The sequence below is a fragment of the Vanderwaltozyma polyspora genome, genomic scaffold (assembly GCF_000150035.1).
Source record: "Vanderwaltozyma polyspora DSM 70294 KpolScaffold1010 genomic scaffold, whole genome shotgun sequence".
NCBI lineage: Eukaryota > Fungi > Ascomycota > Saccharomycetes > Saccharomycetales > Saccharomycetaceae > Vanderwaltozyma > Vanderwaltozyma polyspora.
Window position 1 is genome coordinate 84928 of NW_001834676.1, and position 20083 is coordinate 105010.

The 20083-nt window shown below is 32.2% G+C and overlaps 14 protein-coding genes across 14 annotated transcripts; 5 read left to right on the forward strand and 9 right to left on the reverse strand.

Moving 5' to 3' along the window:
• Positions 1–102: 102 nt before the first annotated feature.
• On the forward strand, positions 103–1023 carry SUI2 (translation initiation factor eIF2 subunit alpha; the record flags this gene model as incomplete). The annotated part of the gene is made up of 1 exon (XM_001645725.1): positions 103–1023. One exon carries the CDS (start codon positions 103–105, stop codon positions 1021–1023), a length of 921 nt encoding a protein of 306 aa, XP_001645775.1.
• Positions 1024–1344: 321 nt separating this feature from the next.
• On the reverse strand, positions 1345–3093 carry XKS1 (xylulokinase; the record flags this gene model as incomplete). The annotated part of the gene is made up of 1 exon (XM_001645726.1): positions 1345–3093. The coding sequence occupies one exon, from the start codon at positions 3091–3093 to the stop codon at positions 1345–1347; it is 1749 nt and encodes a 582-aa protein (XP_001645776.1).
• A 320-nt stretch (positions 3094–3413) lies between these two features.
• Positions 3414–3680, reverse strand: SPC1 (signal peptidase complex subunit SPC1; the record flags this gene model as incomplete). The annotated part of the gene is made up of 1 exon (XM_001645727.1): positions 3414–3680. One exon carries the CDS (start codon positions 3678–3680, stop codon positions 3414–3416), a length of 267 nt encoding a protein of 88 aa, XP_001645777.1.
• Positions 3681–3990: 310 nt separating this feature from the next.
• CAL4 (Cal4p) lies at positions 3991–4776 on the reverse strand (the record flags this gene model as incomplete). The annotated part of the gene is made up of 1 exon (XM_001645728.1): positions 3991–4776. One exon carries the CDS (start codon positions 4774–4776, stop codon positions 3991–3993), a length of 786 nt encoding a protein of 261 aa, XP_001645778.1.
• A 565-nt stretch (positions 4777–5341) lies between these two features.
• Positions 5342–5680, reverse strand: Kpol_1010p37 (uncharacterized protein; the record flags this gene model as incomplete). The annotated part of the gene is made up of 1 exon (XM_001645729.1): positions 5342–5680. The coding sequence occupies one exon, from the start codon at positions 5678–5680 to the stop codon at positions 5342–5344; it is 339 nt and encodes a 112-aa protein (XP_001645779.1).
• A 235-nt stretch (positions 5681–5915) lies between these two features.
• GPI14 (glycosylphosphatidylinositol-alpha 1,4 mannosyltransferase I) lies at positions 5916–7136 on the forward strand (the record flags this gene model as incomplete). Its single annotated transcript, XM_001645730.1, has 1 exon — positions 5916–7136. One exon carries the CDS (start codon positions 5916–5918, stop codon positions 7134–7136), a length of 1221 nt encoding a protein of 406 aa, XP_001645780.1.
• Positions 7137–7433: 297 nt separating this feature from the next.
• Positions 7434–8174, forward strand: SKI6 (exosome non-catalytic core subunit SKI6; the record flags this gene model as incomplete). Its single annotated transcript, XM_001645731.1, has 1 exon — positions 7434–8174. The coding sequence occupies one exon, from the start codon at positions 7434–7436 to the stop codon at positions 8172–8174; it is 741 nt and encodes a 246-aa protein (XP_001645781.1).
• Positions 8175–8545: 371 nt separating this feature from the next.
• On the reverse strand, positions 8546–9802 carry PCT1 (choline-phosphate cytidylyltransferase; the record flags this gene model as incomplete). Its single annotated transcript, XM_001645732.1, has 1 exon — positions 8546–9802. The coding sequence occupies one exon, from the start codon at positions 9800–9802 to the stop codon at positions 8546–8548; it is 1257 nt and encodes a 418-aa protein (XP_001645782.1).
• A 1081-nt stretch (positions 9803–10883) lies between these two features.
• Positions 10884–11378, reverse strand: ESS1 (peptidylprolyl isomerase ESS1; the record flags this gene model as incomplete). The annotated part of the gene is made up of 1 exon (XM_001645733.1): positions 10884–11378. One exon carries the CDS (start codon positions 11376–11378, stop codon positions 10884–10886), a length of 495 nt encoding a protein of 164 aa, XP_001645783.1.
• Positions 11379–11871: 493 nt separating this feature from the next.
• LSM8 (U4/U6-U5 snRNP complex subunit LSM8) lies at positions 11872–12201 on the forward strand (the record flags this gene model as incomplete). The annotated part of the gene is made up of 1 exon (XM_001645734.1): positions 11872–12201. One exon carries the CDS (start codon positions 11872–11874, stop codon positions 12199–12201), a length of 330 nt encoding a protein of 109 aa, XP_001645784.1.
• A 323-nt stretch (positions 12202–12524) lies between these two features.
• On the reverse strand, positions 12525–13301 carry CIR1 (Cir1p; the record flags this gene model as incomplete). The annotated part of the gene is made up of 1 exon (XM_001645735.1): positions 12525–13301. One exon carries the CDS (start codon positions 13299–13301, stop codon positions 12525–12527), a length of 777 nt encoding a protein of 258 aa, XP_001645785.1.
• A 302-nt stretch (positions 13302–13603) lies between these two features.
• Positions 13604–13918, reverse strand: Kpol_1010p44 (thioredoxin family protein; the record flags this gene model as incomplete). Its single annotated transcript, XM_001645736.1, has 1 exon — positions 13604–13918. The coding sequence occupies one exon, from the start codon at positions 13916–13918 to the stop codon at positions 13604–13606; it is 315 nt and encodes a 104-aa protein (XP_001645786.1).
• Positions 13919–14870: 952 nt separating this feature from the next.
• Kpol_1010p45 (RNA-binding protein) lies at positions 14871–16169 on the forward strand (the record flags this gene model as incomplete). Its single annotated transcript, XM_001645737.1, has 1 exon — positions 14871–16169. The coding sequence occupies one exon, from the start codon at positions 14871–14873 to the stop codon at positions 16167–16169; it is 1299 nt and encodes a 432-aa protein (XP_001645787.1).
• Positions 16170–16264: 95 nt separating this feature from the next.
• STU2 (Stu2p) lies at positions 16265–18829 on the reverse strand (the record flags this gene model as incomplete). The annotated part of the gene is made up of 1 exon (XM_001645738.1): positions 16265–18829. The coding sequence occupies one exon, from the start codon at positions 18827–18829 to the stop codon at positions 16265–16267; it is 2565 nt and encodes an 854-aa protein (XP_001645788.1).
• Positions 18830–20083: the final 1254 nt, after the last annotated feature.

The window sequence follows — 20083 nt, forward strand, 5'->3', positions numbered from 1 at the left end:
ATTATTAATTGATTATTGTAATTGTATTGCTATTAGGTGCAGTGTGGAACAATCTAACAGTATTAGTAGTTGTTATTATTGTTAATATAATTATTTGTCATAATGTCAACTTCCCATTGTAGATTTTACGAGAACAAATACCCTGAGGTTGATGATATTGTCATGGTCAATGTTCAGCAAATTGCTGAAATGGGTGCCTATGTCAAGTTATTAGAATATGATAACATTGAAGGTATGATTCTACTGAGTGAATTGTCTCGTAGACGTATAAGGTCCATTCAAAAGTTGATCCGTGTTGGTAAGAACGATGTTGTTGTTGTTCTTCGTGTTGATAAGGAAAAAGGTTACATTGATTTATCAAAACGTCGTGTTTCTTCTGAAGATATTATCAAGTGTGAAGAAAAATATCAAAAATCTAAGACAGTTCACTCCATTTTGAGATTTTGTGCTGAAAAATTCCAAATTCCATTAGAAGATTTGTACAAGAGCATTGCTTGGCCATTAAGTCGAAAGTATGGCCATGCTTATGAAGCCTTCAAGATTTCAATTATTGACGATTCTGTTTGGGATGGTATTGAACCACCATCAAAGGATGTCTTTGAAGAATTGAAATTGTATATATCTAAAAGATTGACTCCACAAGCCGTCAAGATCAGAGCCGATGTTGAAGTCTCATGTTTCGGTTATGAAGGTATTGATGCGATCAAGGAAGCTTTAAAGGCTGCTGAAGCTATGTCTACCGAACAAATGCAAATTAAAGTCAAATTGGTCGCTGCCCCATTATATGTCATTACTACTCAAGCTTTAGATAAACAACAAGGTATCGAATTATTAGAAACTGCTATTGAAAAGATTAACTCTATCATTACTAAGTATGATGGTGTCTGTAACATCACTATGCCACCAAAGGCTGTTACTGCCACTGAGGATGCTGAATTACAAGCTTTGTTGGAAAGTAAAGAATTGGACAACAGATCCGACTCTGATGAAGATGGTGAAGGTGATGATGACTCAGATTATTAAGCCATCCTGTATCATATGTATATATGTATAACTAAAACTCATTTGATTGGATATTTATGTTGCTTTAACTCTGACATTGTTTCCATGTTATACCAAAAAGATGTGGCATTGACGAATTGCAAACTTTTATCGAATTATTTATTAGTATCCCGAACATTTAACTAATAATAACCCAAAGTACGATCAAAATAAGTTTTTAATTATCTCATAAATAGAAATAAAAAAAGCTAAATAAAAATAAATATTTAAGACTTCTGGTTGAATATAAGATAGGATCAATTATAATAATTTATTTACATGATAATTTTAGAAGTTCAGTCCTCATTCTTTCATCAAAGAGCATTCCAGTTGGCTCAACGGCTTGATCTTGTAATAGAAATTTTCCCAATCTTTTTTACTAGTAATTGGCAGCTTTTCAATATTATCCCAATTAAACTTTTCATTCAGGAAATCAACAAATGGGATTGGAATTTGTCCCATTTCTTGTGTCTTTGACCATATTGCCTTATAGCATCCACCTAAAGCACATGAATTAGAAGTATTTGAGAATCTATAATTTCCCTCTTTGGCACCTAGTACTTCGGCATATTTATCAACTATGGCATCATTTTTAGAAGCTCCTCCAACAAAGAAGACCCTCGAGGGTCTAACTTTTTTGTATTCAAGTAGTGATAAGTTCTCAAAATCAAATTTTACTTTCTCATTAGAACTATCATTTACTACATTTTCACCATCTGATAATAAAGGTGTCAGTCTGACACGACAAGATAAAGCTTGTGATTCAACTATATTTTTTGGATCGTTCTTGAAAGAATCGACATATTTTTCGATGTCACCAGTTTTAATATTGAACTTGGCTCTTTTGCATACTGCCTCAACATTTGGAACAATCTCACTTATAGGGAAATACACACCAATTTCATCAGCATTGGAATTTCCTTCAGTGCATACCTCTTTATTAAAAGCTTCCCAGTCGCCTGTGTCATTATCATTAATTGCGTCACGAATCTTTTCTCTTGCCAGAGATCCATTGGAATAGCAAATCATACCCATAAAATGATTTGGAATAGTTGGATGGATAAATAAGTGATAATTTGGGGAAGGGTGGTATTTTGAAGTAACTAACAGAACAGTTGTACTTGTTCCTAATGAAACTAGAACATCATTCTCTTTTAATGGCAAAGAACAAATAGTTGCTAAATTGTCACCTGTAAATGAGAAAATTGAACAATTTGGGTTAATATCATACTTTTGGACAAAATATTTAGAAATATTTCCTAAGCTTATAGGGTTCTTATTAATTTGTAATGGATTCCCCATTAATTTTGAATATAAATCGGTGCAATTTTTTTGATTGATTTTACTATCAATCACATTTAATAGACGTTGGTCAAAGTTGTGATTCTTGATGTCATATAAATTCATACCACATGCATCAGCCTCTTCCAATGGTAATAATTTACCACATAATATAGAATGAACAAAACTTGAAACTAAAGATATCGTTCTGGTATTTGAATAATTATCAGGTTCTGCCTCTGCAATTTTAAGAATTTGAGGTCCAGTAAATCTATAATGAGCTCTTGAACCTGTTATTTCACACAGTTCTTCCATCCCATCAACTGAAGCTTCAAGCTCATTACATTGTAATGAAGTACTATGGTCTTGCCAATTAGGGGCGTTTTGTCTGCTGAAAGCCAATGGTACAAGTTGCTGAGATAAAGAACCCTTGGATACATCCAAGCTATTCAACAAGCTTTCAGATTCATGAGACCAAAATACAGAGCCATGTTGTTGACAGGATCCTGACATGGCTTCAACTTTCTTCAAATCAAATCCAGATTCGTGAAACTTTTGAAATATCAAATCAATAGCATCAACCCAAAGACCAACTGGACAATCGACAACATTTCCATTGATGTAGACACCATTGTGAGTGTTATATTTAGGCAATTCTTTATCAAATTGAACTGTTTCAGCATGAATGATATTTAGATTTTGATCTATTGCTAAACATTTTAGCTGTTGGGTAGATAGATCGAACCCCAGGTAATATTTATCTTCAACCATATTAAATAAAAAGAATATGATATACCTTCATATATGTCTTAAGACAAATAAAGCTATCAATCGTTCAGAACTGTTTCTAGAAAGAGCATGGGTTTCACTGATCCCATTTTAAAATGATATTAAAGGAGTGAAGGTTAAAGGATTATAATTCAGAAATATCAAAAAGAAGATATACGAGATTAATTATTTAGATTTTATTTAGAACTCTACCTATATGAGTATATATATATGTGTGTATATCTATGTGTGTGTGTATATGCCATTCCTATCTCCAATAAGCTGCACTTCCATTAGAGAAGTGATAATAGTACCTGATTCCATTATTGAACGACTTTTGGTGTAACCCATTGCAATTTATGCTTATTATAAGATGGATAGGCAGGTACAATCACCAAACTAGCCACTAGTATAATCACACCATAAGCCACCAACAAGTTAAAAAGAGATTGTGTTATATAACCATATATAGAAGTGAATAGAACACCTACTGAAAGTATAACAGTTAACTTCTTCGATACTTCCTTTTGAGCTTGGAAATCGATTGGGAAAACTAGTTTCTTTCCTACTTCTTGTAATATATCAGACATACTCTCTTAGCTAACAGTTATATATTCAAATCTTCTTACCTTTAAACTGTTCAACAACTACTCATCTTAACCTTCGAAACTGTTATATTCATTGTTCGAATCGAATTTAAATCTTGGACCGTTTTATATTTAACTAGTTTCGGATTCTATTGCTATGGTGATGATATATATAAGACTCTATAAATATGGAAATGTTGGTATAAAGATACTAATCTAGTTGTACTATATGTGTATGATATAACCAGTTAATGCAATTGTATGTTGTTTATTGATATTTTCCTTTGGCAAGATTGAAGGAATTGGATATTCTTCATTTGCTTTGATGACTGCCAACACCGATTATTGTATCTTGTAACCAATTGATGTAGCTTTTAAAACCTTCTCCAGATGTTACATCTACATTAGTGTTATTTGTTTTTTCTGTATACTCTTTTATTACTGATTTGTTCTCTATTAGTCTGTTGAATGTGAACCTATTTAATAGATCAAGTTGGGCATTCCAACACGGAATCATGTCGTTGCTCAATGCATTGGTCAAAACATCTAATTGTGCTTTGGTTACATGTGCTTTATTTTGGGACCTTAGTTTCTTCATGAAATTGTACAAGTTAAATAGTCCCATTAAGCTGTTATGTATTTGTAAAGAGAGTTCTTTCGAATCATTTTGACAAATAGTAGAAATTATTCTTGTGTTAATGAAAAGTTCCTTAATGAACTTCTTATCTACTAATTTTTTAAAATGATTTGAATTTTGTAGAGTGCCTATGTCAGATCCAAATATGACTTTACTTAATTTTTCTTGCAACTCCTTTACCTGTTTCTTAAATTTTTCTTGAGTAATATCAAGTTGATTCTTTTCCTTTTCATTGATGACCTCACTGTTTGATAAATGATACGATATATATATCAAATCTGTCATGAAGTGACAGACATTTTCAACAAATATAACGGTTTCGTTAAGGATCAGAAACTTACTCCATTCTTCAAATGTCAATGATTCTTTAGCATCTTTTAAAATATCACCAACCGATTTCTTCTGACCATCAATGACTATGGTGCTCTTCTTGAAATTTTCATCCATAAGTATATTATTCATCTCTAATATATTAAAACGATTACCAACTCAGTAAATGTATTGTTGTCTTTCCTTGCCTTTATCTATGTGTTCGTCAGTTTTTAAAGAAAGGTGATGAGTTAGCTCTTAATATTAGCTTTTATAAAAGTTCACGGAATCTTAGTAGTAGAAGCAAAAATTGTTCAAGTAAGAGTAATACTATAAGAGTGAATATCTCAGATCAACAACAATATCAGACGAATTCACTACAGGGAACATAATATATAATGTATATTTGTTGATTGGATACATTCGTTTCTATCTATTTAATATTTCTAATACGCTAAGAATTATTTCTGATAAAATACGTAATACTGTAAATAGCATTTGCTAGATTTAAACTATACGATAGACTATTCTATACCTGATCATTACTTACTGTCACTTGAATATATTATATTATTATGGAAATTTATTTTGAAAAGTATGACATTTATTTCCCAGTTTATTTCATTTCATTCATTGTCAAAATTCAGGATGTGTACTGTATAAATTGTTCCATTCTTTCTCTATTCTATACTGTCCCAACCTCTACTAATGCAGTTCATCACCTTTTGATCCCATTTCCTGATGTTGCCAGGTCTTCTTCCAACTTGAAGTACTCTTCATAGTTCTCAATATCTTCTGACCCTTCAGTAACCTTAATCTCTTGTTTCCCATCAGATCCCTCAATTTCAACACTACTCTTATCAGAGGCACGTACTTGAGTTTTGGACTCAGTTGTATCCCAGGGCTTACCTCTAGGTTTCAACTCTGATTTAGATATTTCAGATTCATCATGTGTGATATTTGGGATTACCTTAACGTTGGGCACAGGCTTATTGTTAACGATATGATCAACCAACTCGTCATAGCTCAACTGAACACCAACCTTATCCTCTTCCATTTATAAATTAGGTACTTCTGTTATAGTATACTACTTGCTTGTTTATCTGTTTGTCTGTTTGCTCTCTTGATCCCAGTCGTATTCTGCCTTATTCTTGTTAATATAAGGAAGATATCAATTTCGAATATTTAAGAATTTAGTATATATTTAAACTCGAACTTGTTCAATTGATAAATGAAGAGTAGTAGTTCAAACTTGATGAGAATTGGGTTCTGAGAGTAGGTATCGAGATTCCATGGCTGGTTTGAATGAAAGGTTGCTGTTGATTTCAGCATTTGTATTACGATTGGTGTTTTACGTGTATGGAATTTATCAAGATGCAAACTTTCAAGTGAAATATACTGATATTGATTATTTTGTATTCCATGATGCTGCTATGTATGTATACCATGGTGCATCTCCTTATTTGAGGGACACTTACCGTTATACACCACTTTTGAGTTGGTTGTTATCATTCAATTTCCATTTAAATTGGTTTGATTTTGGTAAGTTGCTATTTGTCTTATTTGATTTATTTTCTGGTATTATAATAATGAAATTGATTAAACAAAACTCCAAGATTTCCAACTCTAAATTATTGATTTTGAGCAGTATTTGGCTTCTAAACCCTATGGTTATCACTATCAGTACTCGTGGTAATGCTGAAAGTGTTTTATCTTTCCTAATTCTGTTATCAATTTATTATTTGCAAAAGGGAAAATATATATTATCAGGATTAGTCTATGGGTTATCGATTCATTTCAAAATCTATCCAATAATTTATTCATTACCTATAGCATTATACATATATCGTACTCCCAAATGGTTTAGCAAGTTATTGAAAATGGGTTTATCTACTTTAATTACAACGATTATGTTAGGATACATGATGTATTCCATTTATGGCCAGGAATTCTTGGAACATTCGTACATCTATCATTTCTATAGATCTGATCACAGACATAATTTCTCATTGTGGAACATTCTATTATATTTTGATTCCGCAATTAACAATACCAATTCCACAACTTTTACTTCATTATCAAAATTTGCATTTCTACCACAACTATTGATGACCTTCACTGTATCCATTCTAGTGTACTACAATCCCACCTTTTTAACCTTATTAAAGGTTCTATTCGTTGAAACATTTGCGTTTGTAACATACAACAAAGTTTGTACGTCACAATATTTCATCTGGTATCTAATTTTCTTGCCATTCCTACTGGTTAACACTACAATCTCAAAGCAGAAAGGTATCGTAATGATCCTAGTATGGGTCATCACACAGGCTGCTTGGTTATCACAAGGATATCTACTAGAATTTAAAGGTGAAAATGTCTTCTTTCCAGGTATCTTCATCACAGCAGTAGCTTTTTTCTTGGGAAATATTTGGTTATTAGGCCAGTGTATACAAGATATTAAGGGTTCTGCAAAAATACAATCAAAGAAAACATTATCTAAAAAACTTAAGTAATACATAATCAAAAGTATCAGTCTATATACTTCATTTATATATCATAATTCATTTACTGTCACCTATTAATTATATAGTTCTTGAAATTCAACTGTTTTTTCACCATGGCATCAATTTTTAATATGGCGATATGATAAAAATTTGAAATTTAAAGATCAAACATCATCATCATCGAATGTAACTAGTTGCTTAGAGTGATAAACTGGATAGTTAAAGCAACTAGGATATCTTTTAACTGGGTGATTGGGAGTTTGTGTGTGTGTGTGTTAAAATTGCTGGGTTTGTTTTTGTTTAGTGATGTCAAGATTTGAATTGTACTCCCCAGAGGGATTAAGATTAGATGGTCGTAGATGGAATGAACTTCGTCGATTCGAATGTTCAATTAATACCCATGCACATGCATCAGATGGTTCATCATATTTGGAACAAGGTAATAATAAGATTGTTACTTTGGTGAAGGGTCCTCAGGAACCGATTTTGCGTTCCCAATTAGATGCTACAAAGGCCTCATTGAATATCACAGTAAATATTACAAAATTTTCCAAGATGGAGAGAAGTAAATCAAGTCATAAGAATGAAAGACGTGTATTAGAGATGCAAACTGCATTAGTTCGTACTTTTGAAAAAAATGTTATGTTACATCTTTATCCAAGAACTTTAATAGATATTGAAATCCATGTTTTACAACAAGATGGTGGTATATTAGGTTCTTTAATCAATAGTATCACTTTAGCATTGATCGATTCTGGTATAGCTATGTATGATTATGTTAGTGCTATTTCCATTGGTTTATATGATACAACTCCATTATTAGATGTAAATACTTTGGAAGAAAATGCAATGAGTACAGTCACTTTGGGTGTCATTGGTAAAAGTGAAAAATTGTCACTTCTTTCTGTGGAAGATAAGATCCCATTGGATAGATTAGAAAGTGTATTAGCTATAGGTATAGCGGGTGCCCATAGAGTGAGAGAATTGATGGACAATGAGTTAAGAAAGCATGCTGCCCATAGAGTAGCAAAATCTTCTGCAAAATAAATTAATGTATTATAACAAGTACTATAGCAAGAAAAAAGAGTGAAATCAAAAAGAAAAAAAAAATGCAGAGAATATTTCAGCATCCATAACCAGCATTACTTAATATTTAGAATAACATCATATCATATAGAGTAACAAATATAGATATTTATAGGTATCTGAATCGTTGTATAATAATTTTTATAAATATAAATTGATCAAAATTTATGAAATATATGAAATTGGTTATATAAATCTTAGTTTGTTTATCGTTAATATGGAGTCATGTACAAAAAAATAAAGAGTTGAAATTGTTATTAACAGAAGTTAAAAATAAAATAAAGTTTAATATCATGAAATAAAATAATAAAAAGTTTTTCTAAACCATAGCTTTATTCGTCATCATTTGAAGATGGACTTTCCTTTTCTGAATGTTCTTCTTCGACATTCTGCCCATCACTAGATTCATTATCATTGTCGTCATTATCATCTTCGTCTTCTTCGTCTTCCTCAGATTGATGGGCACGCTTTCTACGATTAGATCCAAACTTCTCGCCAGTGTATTGAGAAGCGAATTCACTGGCAGGTGAATCTTCCTTTATTAGTCTTCTTTTTCTATCTACAAAGTCTTTAATAAATTTTCCAGTATTAGCTAAGCCGTTGATATCTTTATCATTCTCGCTGCCTGCTAATTTTGAATACAATTTATTACCTAATGTTTTCTTTAGTAACATTTCTCTTACTTCGAAATATAAGTCCCTTGAAGCATTATTTATATGTTCTTGATTTTTCTTGAAATAAGATCTGAATTCGCTGATATGTTTTTTGAAATCCAATTCATTTTTTTTTAACCACGAGACGTTTAATTCTTGTCTAGTAGCACCTCTAGCGAAATTTCTCATTAGATATTTATCGTAATCTCTAATAATTTTTGTAATGATGTCACTTGTTGAAATACCTTCGGTTCTTTGAGTTGTTAAGAACTTACCCATTTCTTTAATTGGTTTGTAGATATCATCTGAATCTGCGCTGACATATGGAATATCATCATGTGCGACATAGTCGATATCGTGCTCGTCTAAAAATTTTGGTGTGACACACCAAGGAGCATCAGGGACAACCTCATCTACCCATTTACAATGTCTTAGAGTTTCGCAACGTTGTTCATCGGATAACACAGTTAACCCTTTCAATTTATGAGTAATTTTATCACTAGGAACACCACAGATAAGAGTAACATTTGGGAAAGACTTCTTACATTGTTCCAATTGTTTCATATGACCCAAATGGAACAAATCGAAAACACCATCGGCATATATACGTATTGGTCTATCAGTGGGAGGTAAATTGAATGGGAACCCAGTTGGCCTAAATTTACGTAAGTCTTCAGGCAAAGACTCGTCCAATATCTTTTCACGATTTAAAAATTCCATTTGTTCATTAGATTGGCTTAAACGACGACGTTTTATAGGATTACCGGAATCAATTCCACTTTTCCCATTATGAGAATTTGAAGTCGATGTATCACTGGAAGAAACCTCATCGTCATCATCCAGTGACCGTTTTCTTTTGTTCAATTTGAACAAGTTACTTAAAGAAGAACTGGATAGTCTTTTGGAAAGAGCAGCTCGTCTCGACCCTTTTGACATGATTGAAACTAAGATAGAAACTAAAAAAACAAATCAGAGATAAACAATAGCGACAATTGTAATTAAGGTATCAGATAGAATGGATAGCTACTACCTCTGTGCAGGAAAAAAAAATAAAATCAAAAAATTTAAAAACACACAAACAAACAAACAATTCAGTTAACTATGAGTTTGTGTTGTTGTTCTCTAAGTATAGCCACAAATATAAAGTATCAGATTTCCCTTTAACAATGTGATCATACAAATACCAGTAGTATAGAATAGTTTGCCGACCCAAATTTTTTTTATTGTTATTGTTATTGGAAAGATCACACGAATGAATTCGATAATCAAATCAATTGACCACAGACTGAAGGTATATAACTCTGGGAAATCAATACCTGAATGGATATAGTCGACACAATTCTTGGTCTATTATTTGTGAACCGAACAAAAAAATATAAAAAATCAGTAGAATCTCCTTGATAAGCACAAAAGCAACTGTTCGCTCGCCAAATAAACTGCACTACACCAAACCTTGATCCAGCAACAGATGTATGCTTCCTTGTATCCCAATCTACCAGCAAAATAACCCTTTTAAACCAATAAAGCTCATTGTTTGGTCAACTGTTCTTTAAATGCTTCGAATCGATTTATATCGATGATGATGATGATGTATCTGCATTTCCTAATGATGTGTCGTCGTTGTGTACGATGTGTGATTTATTACTATTGGTACATAGTTAAGGATGATGAAGTGTCAGCAATACAGGCAAATGGACTATTGATGATGATGAGGATGACGATGGGAGGGAAGAAACCGATGGTATAAAGGTTAGATTACAAGATTGGAGACTGTTAGTCTGATCTAGTTTGGTCTAGTCCTATTTCTGTTCCTATTTCCCTGGTTGAAATTTAAATAAATTAATAAATACAATAATAAAAGAATAATAAAAAAAACATTTTTGGTTAACGAAACAATTCACAATTGAATTATTGCATATTTGGTTGAGTTTAATTATAAAATAGTTTCTGTTCATAGGATCAACGAATTGATTTGGGGGGGTGGGGAGGCGTGAGCGAGGGTTAAAACCAATTATGTTTATGCTACCCTTTTGATTAGATGAACACCGCTGTCAGATTCGACAATATCACTGATTTCATTGATCTTTAATTTGAATGCAGCTTTCTCAAAACTAGGTTGCATTTCACCTTTACCAAAATATCCTAAATCACCTCCTCTCTTGAATGATGAACAATCAGAACGCTCTTTAGCCAACTCTTCGAATAAAGTTGGATCGTTCTTCAATTTCTCTTGATACCCCTTTAATTCTTCAATGGCTTCTTCTTTACTAATAGTAATATCCTCTGATCTATGAGATGCTGGTCTTCTGGATTCCTTATGTTTGATCAAAAGATGCAAACATCTTACTCTCAATGGATGAGTCTCTAAAAATGATCTCAATTTATCTTCATCAACTCCTTCTGGTGCCTCCCATTGAGAAGCTTTAGTCTCTGGATTGAAAAAATATTCTCGTTTCTTGGATCTACTATACCTGATAGTCCACGGTTCTGGTAAAATTGATTCAGTATCCATGGCTCTAAAATCAATTAATCTTTCTAAATAACAAACACTAGCGGATTCGATTTTTCCCTTTGTTTGTTCCCACTCGTTATTTTGTAACTGGTTGAACTATTGGAAACTTCTCAGTTCAAATTCTCACAAAGCAATAAAAACAACAGTTTCTTATAAATACACTTGTATAGCAGTCTATACACGTTCAACTCTACCTATTCAATGGTGAAAACTACTCTTTATGTACTTTTATCTCTTTTTAAAACTCATCTTTAACTATCACCAATTCTTTTAATTTGTATCGTTAAGGACAATTTTTCACCTTTAAAGAGATGAATATTCAAATCGTTTTGAAGTTTATTTAAACAACTTGATGGATTAATGAAATTGGAAGCTAGAATTTAGGATAAACCCTCATCAGGAGGCCATTGAGTTGTTGTTCAGTTGAGTTTGATTTGGTTTTGTTTTGTTTGGTTTTGTTGTGTCAGATTCTGCTAAAAATTGTTTATTTTAGATGTCGCCATTATTGAAAGATTACTTGAACAAGAAGATAGTTATCATCACAACTGAGGGACGATGCTTATTGGCAACTTTAGAAGGTTTCGATAAGAATACGAATCTGGTCTTGTCTCAGGTCCATGATCGGTTTGGTTCTTCCGGTGTAGTACAGGCAGTTCAATTGCTTCGAGGCAGTGAAGTGGTTTCCTGTGGGCTTCTAGACGATGGGTATGATGAAGCTGATGATTTAAGTAATGAAAGTGTTACACCTTTGAAAGACACCAAGAATAGAATTGAGGATGAGTATGCCATTTGGGAGAAAATACGATGTGTTAGTGGTCGTTGATTAATTTGGATCTGGACATTGATTCAAGATTGACAAAATGAAATGAAATTTGTACTTAGTAGTATATTACAGCCGTGAGGGGAATGTGTCAATCGTTGAGACAGCAAGCAGATGTTGCGAGCTAACTCTGAATGTTTCCTAATGGTGTGGATTTGTAGCCACAGAGGTCTCGATTGATAGTTTATTTTAAAGAAATCTAAAATACTATAGTAAAAAGAGATTTAATTTCATATATACATATATTGACTGAGTGAAAAGGATAGGAATTTGTTATAAAAGAGATTGATTTGAGTATACACAGGATGAATAAAAATAAAAGAAGATTATTCAATAGCTTTTGCATTTTTCAAAGAAGTCACCAGTTCATCTACAGAATTGACCATGATACCATTTTCTCTTGGTTTGGGTTCTTCGATAGAAATAGTTTTCAACCTTTGTGTAGTATCAATATTATTAAAATCTGATAACTTTAATTTTTCGATTGGCTTCTTCTTAGCTTTCATCATGTTTTGTAAACTGACATACCTTGGAGTATTTAATCTTAGATCAGTAGTTATAACTAGTGGTAATGAAGAGATCAAAGTCTCTTCACCGCCATCAATTTCACGAACAATCTTAACCTTTGTGTTATCTTCAAGGAATTCGATTTTTGCAGCGTTAGTGGCTTGTGGCCAACTTAGCAAACCAGCCAACATCTGACCGGTATTGTTACTATCGTCATCGATGGCCTGTTTACCTAGTATTACTAAATTTGAATTGTTCTTCATTACAATTTCCTTTAGAATCTTAGCTACAGACAAAGGTTCCAACTGCTGTTCACCAGAATCCACTAAAGTTGAAGTATCGACACCTTTAGCCAAACAAGTTCTTAAAACATCTTGAGCTTTAGTTGGTCCAATAGAAACAGAATGGATCAATTCTACCAAATCTTTGTTCTTCTCTCTGATTCTTACTGCTTCTTCGACAGCAATATCATCGAATGGATTAATACTGAACTTAATAGTCTTGCTGTCAATGGCATTATTTAGGACTCTTGGTCTGATCTGATAATCAATGACCCTTTTAACAGGCACCAAAATACGTAACTTTGACATGGACATAACTAAAATCTCTCTGTTGTACCTCTAGGGGAAGCTATAACTAATATATCGTCAATAGAATCAGATTGTCGACTTAGCAATACTTTAAAGTATATAGAAATTAATACTAGACTATATTACTTATTTAATTTGCCTAACTTATGTAAAAATAACAACAAAAAATAGAATAGATGGCTGTTGTTGCTTGATGGGATAAATAGAATATAGAATATAGAATATAAAATGTAGAATGTAGAATGTAGAGTGTAGAATATAGAATATAAAATACTTTACTTTGTTCTTTGTTTGTTCTTTAAATCAGTTTAAACATGAGAAGCGATTACTTTTTTAAGACCAACAGGGTCAGAACCAACAAACTGACTAAAATTAATACCATCTTTATAGAAATCAAAAGTTGGTGTTACAGTTATCGAATCAGCATTTGGAACATGAACTTTATCGATATCTACTTTAACTAATTTTAAATTTGCTTCGAATTCTCTTGCATATTGTAATATTACAGAATCCATTATTTGACAACTTGTACAATAAGTACGATAGTATTCGACAACTACCAGTTCACCTTTGGTGTTGATCAGGTCGTTTAATTGTTCTAAACTATGTGCTAAGTATAACATAATGCTGTTGTAGTTACTATTGTAGTTTCCCTCTTGTTGTGAAATGTATATATCCCTTTTATTAAGGTCTTGTTTTCCCTCCCTCTCTTTGAATTATATTTATAAGCAGTTGGGATGCTAATGCCAGTTGGGTTTAAACTTTGTTAATTTGAAGCTTTTGGAGTGTGTTGGTATCTTCAAAACAGATATAAGACGATGCCAATACGTTTGATATCCTTCAGACAAGATTAAGATGAACTCAATGAAGTAGTTTTGCTGTTTTACTCTATTGCTGTTGCTGTTTGTTGTTATATAAGTGAAGTTGTTCCTGGAAAGGGATAGGGGACAAAGGAAGGGTCAAGAGTTTCGAATCGAATGGGGAGGATATCTCTCTAACCAGGGATTGAATTTTGTTGCTGGCAGGATGAATTGATTGGTTAATAAGAATTTTGAGTTTATGAAGATGTCTAGTATGTTTAGATATTAGATGGTAGGTCTAATGTCCTTGTGTTGATGATATGTTTCTATTCAATGACTACGATGAGGTAAGGTGATTTCTTATGGTATGGGATGGTATGGGATGGCATAATATAATTTTTTCAGCATGGATGGATGTTTCCCTCACTGGCACATGCACTGAAAGGAACGCAGGAAGGATGGAAAAATGAAAAATGAAAAAAAGGTCATGTGTAGTTACCCGGAATATCGAATCGAGAATTCGAAACGGAGAACTTGTAGATACCTACCCATACACGCACAGCTCTTGAGATGAAGCTTAAAATGATGGGCTTTGACAGCAACTACAATGACTGGATGCTGTCGGATACACTTCTAAAGTGGTCAGTTGCAGTGCTCATGGCTACTATATTGCATATCATTCGACTTTGTTTGGTTTATTTTGCAGTAGAAAGAGAGAGACAGCGAGGAACAGGAATACCATAGATCAGAAATACAAGCAACACCTGATATCATAATGAAATTGAAGAACGAGGAATATGCTGCTTTGGATAAATGGTTGATTACAATAGTTCCTGCTATTTCCAGGGCTGATCCCCAATTACTAAAGTCCTTTGTCTTGGAATATGTCACTAGTGACCATTGCAATATTGATGATAGTGCAACTTTTATCAGAAATTTGAAAGAAGTACTGGAAGGAATCGTAGATGCTAATGGTCCCTTCGAGAGAGATTTGTACGATTTCTTATATAATCTGAGACTTGATGGGAAACCAGAAGATGATAGAAGTTCGTCGGTGCCGAAAATTGAAGAACGTACCCCAGTGAGGGACGATAGTGGATCATTAAACGCCAGTGGTGGTCAAGAACCTATTACTACGCTTGTACAAGATTCGAACTATAACAATAAAGACAACGATAAGGAAATCCACAACGACATCCACAATGACATCCACAACGACCTGGAAACCGGCATCAAGAATATAGAAGCTTCAAAAAATTCAATTATCATCAGTAATATTCCCAAAGACTGTTACTACATAGGGAAAGTTTTTAGACAGTTCAAATTTTATGGTATAATTACTAATTCAAAGCTATTGAAAGATGATAATAATTCAGCAGTGGTTCAATTTAAAAAAGAATCCGCTGCTGCTGCATTATACAATTCAACAGTTCCATTTTTTAACAATAGATTTGTAAGAATCGATTACTATAATCCACATACATACACGACAGCACACGAGGCTAAGCATAATGAAAACATAACTATTAATGATACAAGACATAACATTCCTCATAGCACTAATTATGGAACGCATTATATAGACAAAAGTTTCCAAATTGAAAACAGAGCTGTAACAGAGGATACTTCAAATAATTTCCATATTGAATCGCGATATGAAGATTCTGTAAACGTTTCAAATTCGATGATTCCTCACAATTTCGCAGCCAAATCAGATTCACAAAGAAAATATGATGAAGTTGTCATTAGTAATATGAAAACAATGCTTTCTAAAAAGAGGAAACAATTGATAGAGTTTAAATCTTTACTCAAAAAGTTTAAATTCAGAATAAGCAAATGTATAACTGAAGGAGATGATTCTCAAAAGACAACAAGCAATTTGAATAGAATTTTCAATGAAATGCTAAGCCATATGCAACTAAAACAATTGGATATCCATACTTTAAGGAAAATTCAGGCTAGACTTAGAATACTACTCAAAGAGAAAGATACATTCCATGAAAACATACCACGTTTCCCAGCAGGAAATAAACCTTATAAGCTAAACCGTAAAAATAATAATCGCATAAGATAGATATAGAAAAATTTTAATTCAGTTCCCTAAATCACTTATATTGTAATAAATATATAATATCCATTAAAGTTTAATTAACTTTTATATATGTAATTTTAATTACCTATTCCTCTTGATTTTTCCCTCATTCTTTCAATTCTAGCTTTCAATTGTGAAGTAACTTCTGCAGCTCTTTTCCAACTTTCCTCATTGACAAATGTATCATTCACATTGGAACTTGAATCAATCTGTAATAAATCTACACGATGGGGAAGATCGTCACTTGAGGCACTTCCAGTTCTGGTGTGTCCAATTTTGTTATAAGTGCCTAATGGTTTTTCAGAATGTAAAACTCTTGCATCTAAGCTATTAGAAAATAATCTTCCATTAGACAAAGATGAAGATGAAGAAGAAGGAATATTTTGATTTGGTTGATAATTATTATTATGTCCTTCCAATTGAGTAATTCGATCCTGGAGTTTATTGAGTTGTAATTCTTTAGATCTTAGTTGTAAATTTTTTTCATGTAATGTAGTTTGAGAATTTTGTAACTGTTTCTTCAACATTTCAATCTCATTTAATAATTGATTATGTTTTCTCTGATTGTTATTTAATTGTTCTATTACCTTATGACGTTCTTTCAACCACTCTTGCTTATCTTTTTTTAGTTCATTTATCTCTACTTCAAGTTTAATCATTTTTTGATCACTAAAGTTTTCCATTTGCTGGGTATGTCTATTTACGTTTAATGGTTTTGTTGGTAATGCTATCCTTGGGGTGGAACCTAAACTTGATTTAGTAGGAAGAGTTGTTTTTGTATTTAACTTCCTCAAAGGTGATGTAGCAACACGTTTAGACGGGATGGTCGATTTGTTTAAAAATGAATTGTTTGCAGAAACACTATTCCCATTAAAAACATTGTTAGTGTCTGTATTCAAAGGGCTAGTTGATAATTTTTCTTCTTCATTGAAATTTTTTGGATTGGATGTATTTTGAGCAAACTCGGGCAATGTTGTGACGATTTCTTCAATTTTTTTCCTTTTCAAATTATCTAGTTTATCTAGAGGATCCTTTAAAATATCGTAATCATTTGAATCGATAAAGATTTTGATTAAAATAGCCAATGTTTCGAAACCTTCATTTCTAATCGATGGTTGTGTATCATTTGCAATCTTTATTGCATTTGGTACAATTTCTTCCTCTAAATATTTCGACAGTATCTTAGTGGTTTCTGCAGTATTATAATTCTTTAAAATATAGTTGAGGAACATAGTACTCTCCATTCTTATTTGTGGTATTTTGTGTTTCATATATTTTAAAATCTCTTGTAATAAATCTTCATTATGATTTGAAATTGGGTTATGGTACTTTACTATGGAATAAAGAGTACCTCTGATTGCCTCTATTACACTTTGTTTTTTCTCTTTTGTTCTTTCAAGTAGTGGGATAAAACATAGATTTACTAAATTCTTATTAAAACCTGGTAATCTCAATTTCTCAATAACAGTATCTATCGATTGTGCAGCTATTGTAACAGCTTGAACATTTGCATCTTTCTGTATAATTGAAGCAAGCGTTGATATTAGTAAAGAATAATCCTGGCCATCGTTTCTAATTCTCTTGGTTTTCATAAGCACATTATCATAATACTCTTGTAATGCTTCAACTCTATCTTTCCATTTTGCTGAGCCTAACCTACCGTAAAAGTCCTCTGGAAATCGATCCAAAATAGTCTCTTCTTTTAATAACGTAAATGGATCTATATCTATTTGATTTTTTGAAGTTTTACTCAAATTATTTGTATTAAATTCCATCACCGTATCTCCATCTTCATCTACATCAAAATTTTCATTACTATTTTTATTTTCCTTTAAATTCTGCATTGATTGTTTCCTTTCCCATTGAAACATTATTTTATCATCAGAGTTATCATTAATATCATTAGTTGGCAATTTATTAAATAAAGTTATTAGATCACGTTGCTGGATAGGTTTTAATTGATCTAGCAACAAATCCTGTATAATATCTTGATTTCTACCCAATTTATCATAAATTTCTACAATTAAATCCATTGTATTTGATCTTATATTTTTATCAGCATGTGCTGCTAATTTAGGTAAGTTTTCAACTAATATAGGCAATGCCATTGATACGTCTATATTTATAAAAGTAAAATTCTTAATGATTTCAGTTAATGCCAATAAAGAGGAGATTAAAATTTTTGGAGGACCCTTTTTGTTTAGAATTGGTAAAATTATTTCAATTGAACTGAAAATGCTATTATCAAATGAACATAATTTAAGAATGCAATTTAATGAATTTGTTTTAGTTAAATTTCTAGTTGAAGATAAACATTTTTCTATTAATATTGGTAACCAATCTTGCAAAACTTGCTTAAAATTATTAGAGTTTATTGGCAATGATAAAGTTTTATCGTAATATTGATTTAGCAGAGTAGACAAAGCGACAACTGCTTGTTCTTGTGCTACCACATTAGCATCGCCAAGATACTGACTGAACAAATTGGGATCTTTCCAATACTGGTTACATCTTTCCTTATTACCTCTTTCAAAAATTTCTATAAGTTCCTGATATCCATGCAATCTTGCCTTCCATAATTTATTATTTAGTCTTTCATCTAACGACAATTTCGTAAAATCGATATCATCCTGTTCACTCATGATACTCTCGTTCTTTATTGTGTGACCAAACTGGGATGTCCTCTATATGTTTTTGGTCTGTTCTGTTGTTTGTTTGCTTTATTCCCAAAATATTAATCAATTTTGGAGAGAGAAAGAGATGGTAGATCTGAGCTTGGTTGAATCAATTAACAATTGTAAACGGTAAAAATCATAAACCTCAAACACACAGTCCAATAAATGCCAATGTTGACAATCTGGTAACCTTCGTCAACTTGTAAATAACTTCAAATGTGTCCATTGTTTTTGTTTTTGTTTTTGTTTTCAATTTTTATTTTTATTTTTTTCCTTCTTAAATTCGATATTTCTTCTGATCTGTATTTAATTGTCGCGTACGCGAAAAGTTCAAGTGACACACAAAAAAGATTCACCAGTAATGCTGAAAAAGGTATAGAATCACGTTACTGGCAATAGGTATAGAGACTTGGGAGATTTGCTTAGGTGTTTAAAGTTGGTGGTATTAAATTCAATGCAATTTTCTGATCGTATTGATACCAATAACTGTATGAATTAATTCAGAAATTATTATTTTTGTGTAGCTCTAAATTACTTAACCCTATATACTATCAAGTCTTTGTTAGACATTAAACACCTGAAGATGTAAGATATGGTAACAACAAATAATATCGATGAAACACACTTGATAAAATGTTTAGATTACAAATACAACAGCAACAACATGCAATGTAATCAGTAATGATAAGAAGCAAAAGAAGATCTTGTTTAGTATCTCATAACTGGTTTTCATTACGTTATAATAACCCATTCTTTACCTAAACGTTAATATCTTTCTCAGAAGAAAAAACAAAAACGTGACAAAAATAGAGTAGTCATGTGACAAGAAAAGATATTGCAAGTGGAAAGTTGAGATGAGTAGTAGGTGTAGGTGGCATATACTGTGGTGAAATAAGATGAATGGTGTAACTGAACCAGACTATACTTGGACACTAGAAAACACAAAAAAAAAAAGTCATATGATCAACACCATTCATTGGCTTGATAGCTCTTACGAATAGAATTTACAATTCTTTCCTCACCCAGCCATCTCTCTCCTTTCTTCGACATAATGAAGCCATAAGGAAGCCAGACCTAGTCGTTAAATTTGAAATCCTATTATTAAAAAAAAAACGTTCATTGATTTAACGATAATAGATTGATTACTTTACTTTTTTGACATCATTAAATGAAAACTCTAAACTCTTAGTTGTGGATAGAGTCTGGCCCAAGGAGGATAGA